The sequence below is a fragment of the Plectropomus leopardus genome, chromosome 6, assembly GCF_026936395.1.
Source record: "Plectropomus leopardus strain MGB_pleo_1.0 chromosome 6, ASM2693639v1, whole genome shotgun sequence".
NCBI classification, from domain to species: Eukaryota; Metazoa; Chordata; class Actinopteri; order Perciformes; family Serranidae; genus Plectropomus; species Plectropomus leopardus.
Genome location: NC_142181.1, coordinates 27,738,458 through 27,757,292, shown reverse-complemented (window position 1 = coordinate 27,757,292; position 18,835 = coordinate 27,738,458). Strand labels below are relative to the sequence as shown.

General features: G+C 39.4%; 1 protein-coding gene across 8 annotated transcripts in view; it reads right to left on the bottom strand.

Moving 5' to 3' along the window:
• Positions 1-37: 37 nt before the first annotated feature.
• frya (furry homolog a (Drosophila)) overlaps positions 38-18,835 on the bottom strand; it is a 72,972-nt gene continuing 54,174 nt past the window's right edge. For 6 of the 8 annotated variants that reach the window (XM_088079133.1, XM_088079129.1, XM_088079128.1 and 3 more), the window contains exons 40-62: positions 17,647-17,848; positions 17,006-17,127; positions 16,704-16,891; positions 16,069-16,163; positions 15,400-15,980; positions 15,103-15,200; positions 14,849-15,019; positions 14,069-14,209; positions 13,360-13,539; positions 12,427-12,591; positions 11,720-11,794; positions 11,428-11,598; positions 9,310-9,510; positions 7,753-7,893; positions 6,798-6,961; positions 5,478-5,685; positions 4,963-5,112; positions 4,778-4,876; positions 4,601-4,684; positions 2,732-2,749; positions 2,341-2,451; positions 2,037-2,242; positions 38-1,459 (exon numbers count right to left, since the gene is read on the bottom strand). In XM_088079133.1, coding sequence (XP_087935259.1) covers positions 1,201-1,459; positions 2,037-2,242; positions 2,341-2,451; positions 2,732-2,749; positions 4,601-4,684; positions 4,778-4,876; positions 4,963-5,112; positions 5,478-5,685; positions 6,798-6,961; positions 7,753-7,893; positions 9,310-9,510; positions 11,428-11,598; positions 11,720-11,794; positions 12,427-12,591; positions 13,360-13,539; positions 14,069-14,209; positions 14,849-15,019; positions 15,103-15,200; positions 15,400-15,980; positions 16,069-16,163; positions 16,704-16,891; positions 17,006-17,127; positions 17,647-17,848 — 3,830 coding nt within the window. In that variant the 3' untranslated portion in view covers positions 38-1,200. The remainder of the gene's footprint in view (positions 1,460-2,036; positions 2,243-2,340; positions 2,452-2,731; positions 2,750-4,600; positions 4,685-4,777; positions 4,877-4,962; positions 5,113-5,477; positions 5,686-6,797; positions 6,962-7,752; positions 7,894-9,309; positions 9,511-11,427; positions 11,599-11,719; positions 11,795-12,426; positions 12,592-13,359; positions 13,540-14,068; positions 14,210-14,848; positions 15,020-15,102; positions 15,201-15,399; positions 15,981-16,068; positions 16,164-16,703; positions 16,892-17,005; positions 17,128-17,646; positions 17,849-18,835) is intronic. The other 2 variants (XM_042487320.2, XM_042487326.2) reach the window with 1 other exon arrangement.

Genomic DNA, 18,835 nt, shown 5'->3' with positions numbered 1-18,835 from the left:
ACATCAATAATACATCATACAAATTCCAAAGTGAAACCACAGTTAACAAACGTAAGTTTATTTTATTGTTACATAAGTGTACAGAACATCAAAATACAGTACATTGCAAAGGCAGTAGTATTTACAAGGCGAGAGGCTACACAAATAGTTCTTGTGAAAGCTTTACAAACAGGTAGCTTATCTCTTTCACTCTACATGCAACTCATATTGTAAGTTCATAAAAATACAATCTTATGAGCTTGAGCAAAGCCCCAAATTGCACTATGTACAATTATTCAGTTAAAATAGTTTCTGTATTTGCTCATAAACATTACTATTCCACTTTATAGTACATAGAATATGCAAGCTTGGCAGGTTTAACAGATGAAACAAAATATTGTTTTCTATAAATCTAGTCTGATAAAAGCATGTTTTTCTATTGCAAATCGTATTAAATAATTTACCTAACTGCTAAAAGCTGCACAGTTCAAAGGTACAGTAAAATGTTTTTAAGTAACAGATAACCCACACAGCAGCATGTAGTGTACAGGTTTGGGAGACCTTACAGTAGTTCTGCAGCATGTTGAAGTAGTTAAATGTGAACAATTTCCGTAAATCAGGATCCATAATTCCATCTGTGATGGTTGTCAGGTTTATAACACACACTCGAGTACCCACACACAACACTAACACACAAACACACACAAAAAGACCCACGACTTTAACCAGGTAATGATGCCTCCCTTTTTCTGTACTAACAATGTTCATGTTTTCCAATGCTATGATATTCAAATACATTCTTTCAGGATACAGTAAGTCTTCCACTTCTGTGTAGGATTGCACATTTTCCCTTGACAATTAAAACAACATAACTGAAAGAGAATCACTTAGCTTTGGTATGTCATTTGTTACATGTGAAAATAGCTGACCTCAGTAGCAAGTGGTCGCTCTGTGACAAGTTCTAATATTAGTGCAATAAAAGCCAAAATTTCTTTGCAACAGCAAAGTCAAAGTCCTCACAATAGTAATGCTGCACATTTGAAGATCTGACTTAATGACATTCTGATGTGCTCTGAGCGAGGAGAGGAGAGGGGGTTTGGTTATTCCGGGGAGAGAGCAGAGTGCTTGTTGAGATGATAGCAGCAGCCCCAGACGGGATCAGGGCTGGACGTGGGGCAGGGTGCTGTGCAGGAATGGGTGTCAATCGCTGCCAGACCGCCATCAAAGAGTTGAGCCTGAAAGCCTGGAGTCTGGGAGGAAAGCTGTGATAGCTCTGTGGCCTTGGGCTCGTCGGATCATGTCCCGAATCTCTCCGTTAAGTTCCATCAGCTTGACAGAGATTTCTGTCAGGTCCTGTTTTGAGCCCACCAGTGCAAAAGTTCCTGTCTGACCCAAAGTTTGATGTCTGAAGTAGATGTTGAGTAAGGTCTGGACCTCGTCCTCAGAGTGGCTGCCGAAGATGTCGTTGGGCCACCTTGTTCTGCAGTGAAAAAGGAAAATGTTTCTTGTCTGACTGGAGACATTTTTTTTAAACCAGAATCAGAAATATTTTATTGATCTGGAGGGGAATTTGTGGTTTGTTGCAGTCGCTCTGATGCCAAGCATAGAGAGTAACAGAAAGAGGAAATAAGTACCAGCACAGAATACGTAAAAAATATAAAATATTAAATAAAAATACAGTAATAATAAAAAATAACTGGCACAAATATGTAAATATTAAAAATTATAAATATGTATAATGTGCTTAGTGTGTAAAGTGTGTAAAATATAAAACTGTGTCATGTGCTAAGTACAATGTATAAAACTAGTAAGTATAATTAGAAATAGAACAAATTTGTATGATGCAACAATGTACAACAAAACATAAAAATAATTAAGAACAACAATAGGAGTAGGAATATATACAATATGAGTAACATATGATTAATATAGCCTACATTCGAGACTTGAAAGAATATTGCACATTTGAATAATTGCACAGAAGACTGATGTAGCTGAATGACTGCACACATGATGCATTTCTCAAATACAGAAAAACAACCCTTTTCTGTCCTCACCTGCACTCACGAATGTAACGGATGGCCATTGGAAACTCGTTGTTCTTCAGACACTCGAGGATGGCCTGCACAGCCGCCTCAGAGGAGCAGAAGGTGGGCTCAGAGCAGGAGCTCTCACGGACAGAAACCTCATCATTCGTTACCGAGGCTGCTGCTGCTCTCAGGCTGCTCTTCAACTCATTTAGCTCTCTGGACATATTTGTAAGCTAAAGGTTGAGTGGGATAAATATTAAATAGGGACATGAATTAGATGGGTGTCATGGTTCCAAAAAGCAGAGGGCTAGCAAATGCATGATGCACTTACCTCGGGAATAGAGCTTATTGCATGGACCTGTTCAATCATCTTACAGTAGGACTGAAAGAGCAGCAACAGCTGAAAGTGGAGTTTGTAGAGTCTTTGACAGAGCTCCAGTTGCTAAAAGTGAAAGAAAAGTGACTGTTACCAAATGGCCCTTTTATTGGAATAGGTTTCCCTTTTTTGTGTGCATTTAAACTGTATCAAATATTTATAGAGTTCTACATTTGGTGGATAACATACTCACATATAACTACTATAGAACCACGTCTAAATGTCAAACCTTCTGCAGCTATACAGAAGACTTTACAAATGTTTAAAATGGGATTAAATAAGACAAAATCTGCCTTTAAAATCTGAAAATGACCATTAAAAAGAGGAACAAGTCTTTCCAACTTACAGCCAGAGATTCCATTTGCTACAAAGCAAGCATGTTATAGGACAGAAAAGAAGTAGGGAAAACAGAGAATCAAAAGAGGGGCATGCAACTCCTCATTATTTCCACATGAAAGAAGGTGAAAAGTATTAGCACAGGTCATTTTTATTGGCATGCAGAGAAGGAGAAAGTGAGGGTTGGTGTATATGCAAATCAGAACTGAAAAGACGGCTGGTAGTCGCCATGAATTAAAGGTTCCCTGTGGAGTTTTTAACTTTTAAGCAGCACTATGTTGGTGTTTTTTCTGTGAGTGGGTCTCTTTTTTGTTTAACTTGCGCATGCACATACAGACGTGCATGCATGTGCGCACAAGAAGTTGGCCCAATACCCAGTCCTGCAAATGGTGTTACATTATTCAACTGAGCTACAGGTGGCGGTGACACACTAAGATATTCTGCAAAGCATCTACAGATAGAGGCAAGAAAAAGACTACAAGCTAGTTAACATGATTGAAAACAATGCTGGATTGAAAATGCAGGATGCACAAAATGTGTTTTGGTGAGTTAACTGAATGTTAACATAATTTTTGGTTGTTTTTGAAAAAGAAAAAAAAACTCACAGGGCTCCTTTAATCAAAACGCCACATGAAAAAAAGTGAAGCAAAGTAAAGATTTTGCCCGTTAATTAGCACAAATGCACTTACTCTGGTGGATATCTCTTAGCTATCAAGAGGCAAGTTTTAGCAGCAAAACATTTCATTTTGCTGTTTCCGTTCCTCAGCTGGGAAGTGAGCATAATTGTTTTCTTCTAGATCAAATGCAACATACGATAACTTGCTCTCATGCCCAGCAAAGCTAAAAAAATGATCACAATGCACACTGGAATGAGATAATCAATGTGACGAGCGGCAACTCAAGGTTGTCAGAAACTTGGCATTTACATAGTGTGAGAAAATTAAAGGTAACACTCACAGAGCTACAGTATCACACAGTAATCGCAATGCAGAGAGCACAGTATGAAAAGTCAGTTGAGGTGGAATCTTTAGTATTTTCAGTCATTTTTGTAATTACATTTTTAGCCAACATGTCCATTAAAGTGTTTTTCCTAGCTTAAAAGGCCAGCCGCTCCTCAGGAAACACTTAGCTGGGGGGCTTGAGAGTGCTTCAGAGGTACAGTTTTTTTTTTTGGCTGAGATGCTTTGGTTTTGTCTGGTTTCTATGAGAAGGAATATCTGCAGGGGTAAAAATGTTGGCACGAGGTACTTATTCTGGAAATATGCATGGCTGAGGCAAGTGGGTTCATGATAAGAAACACACACACACACACACACACACACACACACACACACACACACACACACACATATATATATATATATATATACAGTATATTAACCTATTTCTCCTCCATTGCTGTTGTTTTTTAAGCACTTGTAAAATATGGTCATTTGTGTTATTTGTCCTACCCCTCCTCCACTGTGATTGGATGGCTGGGTGAAAAGTGACACTGAAAACACAGTGTTTTATCTAAAGTTGAACAATTTTAACTGTCTGTGCTCAGTAAAAAAATGCCATGCAGCGCTCAGCAAAGAATACCTGCTCAGTGCTTTGTCACTCTGCTGGCATTTATAGCGTTGCATAAATTCATCGTACTCCCATTGTAAATAACTTTTAAAAATGTGCTGGCCTGAAGAAAAAACACTTTGGTGGACAAAGCCCCTTATAGAAAAGGATACTTTTTAAAAAAAAAATTATACAGCTTTTTTTGTGTGTGCACACTGGCTGAATGCTTAGCTAAACCACAAAAAACACCAAACCAGCGTTTTATATTATCATTACATTATTATTTACCATCAGAGTTAAAGCTGATATTCCTAAAAAGTGAAGCCTTTACCTTGTTTTCATGCTCGGCTGGTTGACATGTTATCACAGTGCCTCCAGCACTCCGGGGAAAGGTGGCCTTACAGTTGCTCAACCACTGTGAGAAAGATGACAGAATCACAGCTTAAACAACTCAGTGACAAGACACAGATGACATTCAGACTTGAGGGCATAATAATATATGTCTTACAGTGATCGCTGCCTCCTTTCTGTTGTTGTAAGTGTCGAGATACTCCTGAAGTTCCAGCACGCTGAATTTCATTTTCTCCAGGAATCCATAAGACATAATCTGTGAAAACAGAGTTTTGTGGCTGAATTTGTCCGACTACTACCAAGATGTCATACTGTTAAACTGGAAATTCTCAGGTTACTTACTGTGTCTGCATCAATAAATAATGTCGGGCACTCTGAGCATGATGTCAGCATCTGAGAGGACCTCAAAAGCTTTGATCCTAATCCTCTTAGGCTGTCACCGAGGTAACTCACAGCGTCACAGGTCAGCGAACAAAATTTGGTCTGGATATTCTGAACACAAAGTAAAATAGGCTGGCTGTGATACCGTCAAAGTCACTCCTACATCATTTTAGGAACTCACAGGCTGTCATTTTTTTTCTGAAATTCTTCATTGTCAGCTTTGGTCAGTGAAGTGAACAACATCCGGTTAATGAATCTGTGAAGATTTTCAAGCTGAAGGCATCCACACTGTGCCCTCAATTTGTAATCAATCAGACCTCTTCTGAAAGGAAGCCTCTTTCTCTAAAGCTTAATGAGCCAGATAACTAATCCTGTTACGCTTTCAGTTTAATTATTCAGTTTGAGCAGGCACATTGTTAATGGAATTTAGGTCGATGCTGGTTACGAGGTGTAATATGTCTGTAGTGCTGTAATACCTGAAATAGTGAAGAAAACACATGAAACGTGTAGACGGCACATGATCCGTCTGAGTCTGACACAAGCTGGTTTATGTGACTTCGCCAGGCCTCCTCTGCATCATCGCACACTGCTGGTTGGAAAGCTGCGAGAATGGCGGAGAAGAAGGGTGACGGTGGCGGTGAAGAGCGAGGCTCCAGCATGTCGTCTCTCTCCTCCTCAGTGAGACTGAGTGGACATAAAGTCATGTTATTAAAGGGAAACCTGACCAGCAAAGTGACCATTTGTTTCGAAATTACTTGCCATGTTATCATGAATTTTCTTGCACGCCTTCACAGTGAACAGAAAATCCAAGAAAGACGAAAAATTCATCATGAATTGAAGTAGATGAGGGAAAACATGGTTATAAACTCTTATACAACTCGTGCAGTATAATCCAAGTCTCATTTATCCAGTCATGTGCTCAGTACTTTCCCAAAGCATGCATTTTAGCTAAAACATCATGATTTAAAACACTTCTGCCTAGAAGTAGCATGCCCTGAATGTGCCTTAGCAACAGCAACTGTTTGTACTGGCATGTTTGAAATCATAATGTATAATCACAAATTCATGTGTTTGGCAAGTACTGAGCACAGGACTGATTAAATGAGACGTAGGTTATACTGCAGTGCAGGAGTTATGTGAAAGTTTGTAAAAGGATGTTTTGATATAGTTTAGCTCTTGTTTAGGCCCACATTGACTTTAATTCATGTTCGCCTTTATTGGATTCTTCGTTCACCATGGAGTCATGCAAGAAAAAACGAGTTTTCTTCAAGAATTCAAGGTATTTTGTGGGTAAGTATTATACAAATCATTTTTTTTCAGGTGACCTATTCCTCTGACAATGCCATTTTATGTAAACTTATGTATTCTGGCTTCCTATGGCTTCAATTAAATAGGATTTAAGAATGAAATTTAAAACTAATTTTACAGTAGCCAAAACTGAAGGAAAAAAATTAATGAACTAAAATCAATTACCTAATTGCCTATCTGTGGGACAATTTTAACAAATATTTATTGTACCATATGCCATAGCTTTTTGGCAATGTCATTGCAAAAGGCATTCAGTATTTAAAAAAAAAAAAGTTACCCATTATTTGGAGCTTTTACAATGCAACGTCAGAAAAACTTGAGAAAAATCCTTCTTCCCATGCATTATTAAGACTTTTGAAAGAGTGATTTAAGACACATTAACACCAATTAAGGCCTTTTTTTAGGATCAGTGGATTCTATGTCTTATAAGACTTTTTTAAGAATCCTCGCGAACCCTGTTATTATTGAGAAAAACTGTGAGTGGGTACCTGGGTAAGCAGCTGTCCAGGTCCAGTTCTCCTTTGTAATCAGCGTGAACCATGTCCATCGTTAAACTGTCACCACAGTGAAACTCAAGGGGCAGCTCACTGATGGAGAGGGAGATGTCCTCCTCATGCACATTGGTGTCTTCATCTTCTTGTGACACCTCATGCTAAAAGAAAGCAAAAGAGACAAATGCTTCCTCAGCAAGTGGCAAAATTATCTAGAGAGAGACAGCATGCACTAAAGGTTAACATCAAACTGAAATATGTTCCCTCTGTTAAAACTTGATTATTAAAATGGATACACTAACCTTGGCGTGGGACACTATGGACACTCCTTGTGGTGCTTTCTTTTATTTGGTAAATGTAGTGTGCATAAATTGTGCCAATTATTATAAATTAATTTCATTCAGCCAGCATTGTGGCCCTGCACACTCATGTTTGGGGGCAGGCAATGTGTAAACCTTTCTTGACCTCCCACATGCCAAGAGTTTTTAGTTGATGCTTAGAGCCACCCACACAGAAGCAATAGGTATACACATTGCCTTAAACAGACATACACAGAAAGAAAGAGACTTATATTTTTCTACTGCTGGCTACGACCCTCTAACGTCCCCAGACAACCTCTACAAAAATTAAAATAAGGCACAAACTAGCCCAAAGCATTATAGATTGCCTGCTTGCAGGTTTTAGTTCATTCCCCTTTAGCATGCAACAACTAAAATATCAAGAAAAGACCGGCTCATGCTCTACTCTGAAGAGATGAAACGCAGAAAAGTCACAGTGCCACAAAATAAAATAAACACCGAACCCAAAGCACATAAAACATCCAAGACATCTCACAAGGAAAGATGCTACAGAAGAGCTCCTATTTGGCAAAATTAGTGAAGAACTCTAGTATAGAATTGCGATAGGAATTAGTATTTCCCAGAATCTCTGACACTCTGAAGCCCTTATTCACCCGCTGCTTCGAGTCCTCTGGTAGTTGGACCTCGAAACTGGGATTTTTGGTGTTCAGGGGAGTTGAATCAGCTGATGTGTCAAAAAAGGCGGAGGGAGAGTCCCTGTTACTGTTCTCAGCTGTCGGAGAGAGGTTGACCATCTGTAAGACACAAAAAGTAAAAAAATGTTGGAGGCTTTTCTAAATATCATGAGTGCCATTTTTTAGTAAATATTGAAAAATTCAGTAAACACTGAAAAATTATCTGGAACCATATAAGAGACACAAGTATTTGAATTTGAACAGATACGGAATACTTAGTATTGAATTTAAACACTGATTCATAGCATCAAAATGTACTTCATACAGTCTATGATCTAAATATCTTAATTTAAAAACTATGCATCTGAATTTATTTGTTCTAAATTGACTGCTTTTAGATTTTAATTTGAAATTTCTGTCTTAAATTTTTGGATTTGAATTTGTGAACATTGGGGGGGGGGTCAAATTCAGTTTTTAAAGCTGCAAATCAAGACATTTTTTCACTTTAAATATTAGGTATTCAGCATCTGTTAAAATTCAAATACTCATGTCTCTTACATGCTTCTATAAAAGTAGAGCTCAAAACACAGTATTGGAAACTGTAAAACTGCAAATTTTACAATGCTCCTGAATTATCTGTAAGCACTGACAGGTGCTGACCAATCAAGAACAAGAGATAAGTGGGTTGACAGCTGTGTGGCCGCATGAGCTTTCCATCTGCCGCCAGTTTCTCAAACTTTAGTTAATACTGCATGAGGACCAGTGGTCATGGTATAACAGAAACGTGATGCAAACAACACAAGAGATGATGCAATAGTTTCTTGCTCTGTTAGCAGCCTGTGGATACGGCAGTGTTCTTAACATCCTGCAATCTGTGTTGGACCAACAAGCAGCACATGGATGATTTTTGCTATTTTTAGAGCTGTTAACATGTGGTCCTGTGGTTGATACTGGAGGAAAATCTACAGGATCATTTAAATCAAAAGGCCTTATTCCCTTGAGAGTGTAAATGTGCTCAGCAAATAAATTATGAGATAGCTTGTGCGCAAAGATTACAATAACCTGAGGGTGGCACAAGAGGAAAGCATATGGGGGAGGGGTCCATGATGGGAATAATTTATCCTCTGAATGCCCCTCTAAAAGTAATTTCATGTGCAAACTGGATTTTAAATATGTTCTGTAAGGATTACAGTTGAAATCAGTATGATAGTGATAAAGAGTTTCTGCAGGTTTCAGCAAGTTACATTTCATACTTTAAAATATGTTTTTAGTACCACATACGATGCAAATGAATGTAAAGTTTTACAGACCTACCTAACAAAACATGATTGAACAGCTCTTACCCAGCAAATTGTTTCCCGAACAGAAACTTTAGATGTAAAAATGCATTCTCAGCTTCTTTTTTCAATACTTATTAGGACAGTTTTAAGACCTGCAAATACCCTGTGACGTGTAATTTTTCTGATGATTCAACAGCTAGGTTTTTTCCTTCATTATGACATTAATTTATTGGCATACAAACAAAGGTGAACTTACGAGCTGTGAGTGGGAGAGTATCTGGCTGGCAATGAGGGAATCTTCCTCAGATGACTCGTCAGAATCTTCATGGGTGATCTTGCTGAGGCTCGGCATGCTGCTGGACAGCTGACTTTCCTCCAAGGGCTGCAGGTCACTCCGGTCCAGACTGTCCATGGAGCGTCGACGCACACCCCAGTTAAAGTTGTCCATAGTCTCTCCCTGCAGAGGAGAATGGCTTTGAGTTACCACGAAGTAAAGCGCAACCTCTTCTCTACACAAACACATGCACACACACACACGAACCACATATATACACAACCATGCAGTGCAGGTTCAGGGAGGGGACAGTTTCTGAGGGAGTTTTTACCCTCATAGCTAAGAGTAGAAGGAATACTGGAGTGTTATGAGCCCATCACAGTGTATCCTTACATATTGACCCCTCAAAATAGCAAGGGTGATGGTGAAACTGGCAGAAACACCTGATATTGTCAGACTGTAAATATTTACGGGTTTTAACCCTCTGAGTCTGGTAGTTTCTAAACACAGAATGACTTTTCAACTGGACGCGACTCTGGAGATGTCAGTCAACTTCCACATTCCAACAAAGCTCCGCTTCAGCAGATCAAACAAGGGTGACTTATTAGCTTAATGCCTAACACAGATAGAAAGCAAGGGCTTTGTCCCATCAGCCTGTTTTAAAAGTAAACTTTACTACATGTATATGTATAAAAAAAAAAAGTTTGTATCTGGTCAGAAAACTTCCCTCACACCTTACCATTTCAGTTGGTGTTATGCCAACCTCTAAAACTGTCTGTGTTGTACTTTTGTTGACCATAGCACTTGTTTTAGTTTTCAGTCTGTGTGAAATTTTAGTGGAATGGTTAGAATAGCTGACACTATGTTCTAAGATACAAGGTCTGCAGTTTTTGATACACAAAGATAGTTACATATACACACACAAATATACTAGTATGTTATTTCTAAAGCTTCAGTTTTCTAAAAATGCCAAGACGGTATTGTGGTTTGACTTCTAGGATGATCTTCACAATTTAACATGAGTGATGTTAAATGTAAACAATTAAAGAAACAATGTTTTTGCTATAAACAATACGAAGAACGTGTACCATCAGCATTTGGGCCTTGGGGTAATTTGACAAACTTGACTTGAACAGGTTGGAGAGTTTGATGTTCTTCTCCTCAAGGTGAACAAAAATGTCCAATGAATGAACTTACAAATTGTACACAGGTCAAATTGTGTAATTAAATTGTGTATAACTGACCGTTTAGATTGCAAAAATAATGATTTTATTGTTATGCGTGTGTGAACAGCTGAAACTGAACAGAGTTTCTTCTAATGTGTCTCTACATGGAGATAGCATCCCATCTATTACTACCATTCTATGTACCATTAAGACACACAGCTGAGTTCACACTCAGAATCCTTTGAATGTAGCCAGATTTCTGACGTTTTTAAAGGGGAAAGAACAATTCTAAATTGGATAGCTGTGTGTAATATCAAAACTAGAATACTTCTTTTGTCTTAATAACCAGAAAAAAATATTAAATAGTGTTAAAATTAACCAATCAACCAATCAACCATCAATCATAAAGCAACTGAAGGTACATGTGTACTTCAGCTACAAAATCAGTGATCCTGGTCAAAGATACCTTATGTTGACATGAATTTCACTGGTGACTGTCAGACTGTGACAATGAATTGTCCGATGAAATGTCTACGAAAAAAATGCTAAATATACTGCTTTATAATACACGGCATGCACACACTTTTGCTACTCTGCCATCAGTGTGGAGACTCACTAACTTATCTGCACAAGCAAACACTCTTTTTTAAGAACACAGCAAGGAAAATGTGACCTGACTAAACTTACCTGGAGCTCCTAGATAGCACAGACAGAAAAAAACAGAAAAAAGAAACCCCATTACACAAAGCAGGCCGAGCTGACCCAATAAAGTACAAGAGTGCTCCTTACAGGAAGCTCTCCTCAAGATAATGTCAGTTTTTCTTAGTGTTGTTGTTTTACTTGATGTTTTTCATCAAATATTAGAGGAAGTGAGAGGGAAGATAAATTATTTTCTTTGCTACTGTTTGAAAATGTCTGATGTCCTCAGACTCACCTCTCCATCTTCAAGTTCCACATCAAGGAAGTCAAAGTCTCTGAAGACTCTGAACTGCTGCTCTGACGTGGTGTCGTCCATGTTATCTGGGTCCCGGGTCCCATCGTCGGAGGACACCAGGCTCGGCTGGTGCTCCATGAGGTCCAACTCGCCACAACTGGAGAAAATAACCTACACAGAAAAATAAAATGGACAAAAAATAAGAAGGGCTTATGGGCTGTTTCTGAATGCATGATAACAAAACCTGTCTGTGTTGAAATTCATAGCAAAGCAAAAATAAAGTGTATCTTACTGAAGGATTTTTTGTCAGCCCCACTTCTTGTCCACACAAAGACAACACATTCACTAGTTTTTCCCGTGTTCGTTTCTGCAGACGCAAAGAGAAAAAGGAAACACTATGAACAAAAGTTACAGATCACAATTTAATGCCATACTGTTAAGTATTTCCAGGATTTTACAAAATGTTACTGTAACATTTCAAAATAAATTACTGTAAAAATGTGACGTAATACAGATATGAAAATACTGAGATTATTTCCAGGATTTTACAGGATGTAACTTTAATATTTCACAATAAATTACTATAAAATGATGAAGTGATATAGACACACTGTAAAATGTTTGACTTACAATAAATGACTGGCTTCTAGTTGCATTGCATTCACAGCAAATTATTGTATCATTTTACAGTAAAATATAACAGTGACATCATGTAAAATCCTGGTAATAATCAACAGAGTGTAAAGATTCAGTGATTATTTGCAGGATTTTGCTGGATGTAGCTGTAATATTTCACAATAAATTACTGTAAAAATGATACAGTAACTTATTGTGAAAGAAATGCACCAAGTAGCCAGTGATTTACTGTAAATGTGCAGACAGCATTTTACAGTGCAGGTGTTAATGGGGTAATAATGTGTTGATTAGTCACTATCAAACACAATTTCACCCCTCATATCATAAACATAATTCTAAAAAAGAATGGGATGAAACATTTACCTGTGAAGACTGAGGCCTCTTCCAGCTGACCGGCACCAGAACGTTGTTGGAAGTGGATCCAGAGGAGGTAGAGGAGGTGCTGCGGGTCACTGCTGTTGCTCTGCTCTTCACATCTTGTCCTGGAGAGCGCTGCAGGTCATCATAACGGCGACCAATCACCGGCGTCTAACAGCATGGACAAAAACAAATGGACATGTGCAGGCAGAAAGCTCCATGAGTCAGGGGAAGTTTGAAGAGGAGAAAGTCCCTCTCTGCTCAGTCAATGTGTGACTCAGGCACCGCAGCAGCTCCTGTTTCTTCTGGACTTTGACAGTTCCAAGATGAGCAATGTTCCAACATAAACTGGCACTGATTTTTTAAAATCAATTTGAACGTTTTTTATTCCACTATGCATTCCGAATGTGTCAAGCATTTTGGAAAAAGAATCCCACTCTTACTCTGCTTTATCCCTCAGTCTAAAAATACCTGGATATTATAAGAAATATCAGTGGTTTGTCCTGTGTGTCTCAAGTTTAAATACACACGCTGTTGGCTATCCACTAAAACTCACTGATTCACATACAAAGGACGGCAGCAAAGAGCTGACATCATTTCCTGCCATTCATGAGCTACACAAATAGCTCCCTGTTTGGTTCCCACACATTCACCACTCTGTCTGTATCTTTGACATCACTTTCCAGCTCTGCACTGCTTGGCTAATTGTGTTTACCTTTCAAGCTTTCAAGCTAATCTCAAGGGGCTTGGTCAAAAAGAAATATCAGCATTAAGGAAGGGGAAGAAATGTTTCCTTTCCAAAAAGCTTAACAAGATTCCACATGACCTCAACAACAAGCACCGCACCCTGGAAAATACAGGAAAAAATACACCAGCATTAAGCTCTCCTCGAGCTACTCGGACTTTTAAACCAAGAACACATTAAAAAGAGTCTCTAACCTCAGATATGTCAAAGTGGAAATCCAGCGTTTTCCCAGGCAGGGCCTTGGAGGAGCGGTCCCAGACACGGCTGATGTCCTCGTAGCAGAGGTCACTGTGTGGAGATGACGGCTGCACCAAACTGGCCGATCGAGAAACCACCAGCTTCAGGATATTCAACGCTTCCCCCCAATGGACAGTCTATAGTCCACACAGACACACACACACACACAGATTCATCCGTACGTACAGACAAAAACCAACACAACCACATGTTTAGAGAGGAACAACCACAAACGTCTTTCTGCGTGTTTAACATGGTTCTATTTTTAGAGACAAGTGTTCCTGCAGTTGGCTTACAGGAGGAAGCTAAGGGAACATGGACTCAGTATGAGAATAAGCAGAGGCCTGGCCTGCGGCAGAAGGGTAGACTGTTTATAGTTTGGGTGTGTCTACAAATTTACTGCGCTGACACAAGACAGCTTTTTTCTCTTTTTTCTCCCATGAACGCTTAGAAAAGGAACAGAGTCTAACTGAAAGGTTTCCATTGATCACATTTGATGTAGGTGATCTGAATCTGAGCACATATATCTCAAAAAGTAAAAGTTAACACAGAAATATCCTGAAAATATCAAAAACCATTTGCTAAAAATCAATGTTAGGCATACAGTCATAGTGTATTTAAACTAGTTATCTGCAGGACACACATTCAGCTGTGATTTGAACTCACCTGGACAAATTTCTCAATCGTCTTAAGCACCTCCATGTTAAAGGGTTTGGCTTGAATCCCACTCAGGTCCATGTGACTCAGGAGGCTGTAGATGATTTGTAAAAGGGTCTGCTGCATACTGGGCAGACCCTTCTCCAACAGCTATTAAAAAAGAATGAAGTGAGTAATTTATTGAGTAACTTTGGAGAGGACGTAATATTAATAATTACTGAGCAACTCTTTGGCCTTGTTCAGACTGCCAGCCCAAATCTTTTTTGGCATATTCAGACTGTATCTAGAATTAGAAAGTCTGAACAGCACATCTGATCCAAACCACATTTGGAGGTGGTTTGAAATGCAATTTGGATTACATTTTTATAGAAGTGTCTCTTTCTGGATACTTAAATTGGATTTCAAAGTGTCTTCAAACACAACACACAACAATAACATCAAATCCAGAGTGACATAAGAGTTGAGCAGCTCCATGCTGCTACTAACACAGCACTAAAGACGACATCGTGAGGAGCAACAGTCTGTGAAGAGACGCAAAAAAAAAAAATGAAAAAGTTGAAGGATGAAATGATGGTTCTCAATTCTCATGCTTTTGCATTGGAAAGCTGATCACCAGTTTAGCTACGTAGTCTAGACGCACAAATTCGATCAGCTCACTTGCAAACAACAGTGTGGACAGTCTGTCTTCATGATCTGACTTGAGAAAGAAATCATATTTGTCTGCAGTCTGATTGTAGCCTTTAACTACTGCTCAGCAAACATATGATCAGCTGACACAGCTTCACACACCTCTGCCATGTAAGTGACCAGGTTGAGGGTGATATCTGAGAAAGCTTCGTGAAGATATCGACACACCACGTTGACCCAAGAGAAGCAGTCTCGTGTGTAGGCGTGCGTTTTGTACAGAGTCATGACATGAGCCAGGTTGGCGAGCTTGGCGTTCTTCTCCTCAAGGCAGACCTACACACAGAAAGGGCATTATCTTAAAATGTGGTATGATCTCTTTGAGAGAAAATGAGGAAAGAAACAGAACAGAGCCGAACCTGGGCTATCTTCTCAGCAACATCTTGACAGAACGGTGTGGGACCATCAAAGTTCTGCACCAGATGTGGCAGCAGGCAGAGAACATTCAAGGGAAAACCTGATGGATGAAACACACAGATTAATTCAGTATTTCACATAAAAATAGAAATCATCACTTTTATTTGTGCTTTATCATGGGATTTTCTGACATTGAACAACACTGGCAAACAGTAACAGCTTACAGACACCTACAATTGAATAATATCAACATTCATTTATCTGTCTTCAAAAAAACCTTATCAATCCTAACAGTGTACCTATGGCTTGTGACGTGTCCACCACAGGCACCCGTGAGACAGGCGTGAGTTGGCAGAAGAGCTGCAGCGTGAGGTCGGTGGTGGACACGGAGGTGAAGCCCTTCAGCAGCAGCTGCTGGAGCCCGTTGAAGCTGCTCCACTGGAGCTGACTCTGCAGTTTCTCCAGCTTCTCCCTGTTCTCCTGTTTGTCGAGCGACATGTGGCCCAGCAGCTTATTCAACAGTCTCAGAGACATCTGATACTCAAACTCAAAGTCCGACTCCATCAGTGACACGGCCACCCAGAAGATGGTGGCCAGCAGGTTGCTGGGGTGGTTGATGTTGGTTGGGTCGTTGATGTTGTCTTTAGATGAGGACGAGCTGCGAGTCTTTGCCAACAGAGCCTGCGGTTCACAGGCTTGGATGCGGTCCAGCGTGGCGCTGCGGGGTGGATCAGACCATCTATCTGCCTCACCAAACTTTTTAGGGACAGAGGAGCTCCTCTGATGTCGACTCCTCTCTTCTCTTCTAAGATTGAGCTGCCCGGTGCTCTTTCTATTGGACAGCAGCTTGAGACTGGTGAGGAAATCTGGAGACGAGGCCCTGGAATTAAACAAACAATATAATAAAGTTACAATAAAAAACAAAAATCCGTTCTTTCAACATAAATATATGTAGATGAGAAACAAACCTCGTCATGATAGCCATGAGATCATTGTTCTTAAGACATTCAGCCAAGTTATCCACCACAGACTCCAGTGTAAGTAAAACCTCCATCACATAGCCCTGCAAGAGAGAAAAAGCCCAAACGTAAGAGAGCATTTTGTGACAAAACCAGATCTGACGAAGCTAGAAAGAGGTTATGTTTTCAGTGCTGCTTGTTTGTCCCTTTGCAAGATTTCTAATTTAAAAAAAGTAACAGACGGATTTGGAAAATATTTGATGGACAGCTAGTTCAAGTATCTGCTGGTTAGACTTTTTATGATGATCCAGGATTTCTGCCATTAGATGATTATTGGTTTTAATGTGCTCCAAAATGGGTCAAACATCTGGGGCATCCAACTGATTTGCTAAACAGCAATGAGTTCATATGCTACTTCCCTGAAAACAAACAGTAATGAAACAGTAAATGAATATAAACTATTACTGAGACAGTTTTTATCTTTTTGCTATTCTAATTTTTTGCTTTACCAACTAATAATCTGTATTGCTGATGGCATTCAACAGTGATCAAGATGCAAAGAAAAATTCTTACATTGATTATCTCTGAAAACGTGTAATTCTCTCATATCCACATGCACATGCTCACATGCACAGAGCACTAACCTGCACTTCTTCTCCATGCTCACCAACGACTTCCACCAGCCTTGACAACAGGTCAGAGACCGCATGAGCAGAGAGGGGCTGGCGGAGGGCTCGAAACACCTGGAAGGAGCGGCCAGCATAGTGACGCGATGAACTGCACAAGGCCGTCTGCAGCGCCACGTCACTGAGCTGCTGCTCCAGGTGGAAATCTAACAAGGACAGACGGACGAATGTGCGGATGAAATCGAGATTTACTGAATTGAAGACATTGTTCTGTAGTTTAATTAATCAAAATTACTGTTAAGAAAACACTGAAGGGTTACCTGATTTGGACTCTTTGAACACAGATATCACGTGTCGCAGAAAGTTGGTCAGCTGCCCCGTGCTTTTTGAAATTTGGTTCTTTGATGAAATGTCTTCATGGCACCACAGTGGCCCATATGCTCTGTAAAACAACAATTTAATGGTCACTAACAATACACAGTTTGTTGTTTATGTGGAGTTTTGCTATTGCAGAAAGTGTGACAATTAGCTGATTAATCTGAATAACCTGTTCATTTACTGTGCTTCTGTTCAGCCTATTGTTCATACTTAAACTGGCTTAAAAAGCTTTTCTATTCAAATTAAATCCTAAAAACATTTCAGGAGTTTTGTGTTGTAATTGGAATTTCCAATGTGTACAATTACTCTCAATTAATACCATCTGCATGATCCACAGTGTCTCCTTTTGTAAGAATCTATTGCACTGTGCATATAGCACCACTAGGTGGTAATCTACATCAAGAAATATGAGAAAGCATATCAGCCTGTCAGAGAGATTTTTCTGCTGTATAACATGCAATTTTTGTGTAAAATACTCCCAGCTTTCCTTTGCCACCTCTAAGTAAAACTCCATTCTTGGAGTTCAACTGCTGAACTTGTTGGAAACAGTTTTAAATGCAGGAACAACAAATCAAATCAGTACCTTGTGGTTAAAAACTCAATGAGCTTGTTCGTCTTCTCATCCATTTTACTGGAAGCCACCAGCTCCTCTACCTCCTGTGAGATCTCCGGCAGGTTGCTGCTGCTGCCTCCCAGACTCAAACTGGACGATGTTGAAGAGGAACTCAGACCAGAGTCTGGCACAGGAGATGCCTGACACTCCCGCAGGAAGTCAAAACCTCCTCCTGAGCACAACAGAGGGACAGGTGTGTGAACAGGTTGCAGTGGTTCATTTGGAAGTTTGATTTAATTTCCCTGAATGCAACTTGCAGGGTTAGTGTGAGAAGAGGACATATAAGGAGCGGCATGACATCTGTTTAAACATGACTGGAATTTAAATCCAATTAGCCCTGTCTACTGACAACGTTTTATGCATGTAGTGGATCTGTCAAGTTAAACTATGAAGTTGCTGCACATCTGCTATCTTGGTGAATTTACAAACTGATACTTTCTGCTAGATATTGCAGGATGTAAGACACATGGAAGCTAGGGATGTGACAAAGACTGACAAGGATTTTTTTTGTGTGGAATTGCATGAACTCTTTGTAACCTGAGCAAATTGGCTTGACTTCTCCAAAAACATGGGAGGAAGGAAATGAGCAACTACAGGAGAAATTACCCAAATATTAGTAAGAAATCAGTAAAAAAAATAAAAAATTGTAAATAGCACAAGAGACTTACCTGAAAATTAGCAAAAAAACCCAAAACAAAACAAAGGAAATGACTTGAAAAAAGTTCTGAATAATAATAACAATTCTGTAACATCGTTCTCAACATATAATATTGATAATTAGAATACTGATAATATAGTTTACTGGATTTTTTTCCCTAGCTCATTTTTATTTTTTCCTGCAATTTGCGAGACACTTATTGCCAAATTCCCTATTCCCTTTTGTCCCATGTTTTCAAAAGAGCACAAACTCACCACAAGTTAAGCAATGCTGATCCAGGTTTTTAAAGGGTTAAAAAAAATAAAAATAAAAAAATAAATTACTATTTTTAGCATCAAAGTTGTATTCGAATGGTCAAAAGGACAAAGGACAGACTGGACATTTAAAAACGTCTAGACGTTTGCAAAACAAATTAACATCCGGGGTGGGAGGGGGCAGACCAGCCTCACCAAGCCCGAGCAGATGGCCCCAATTTGGGCAAGAGGACAAAAATAACATAAT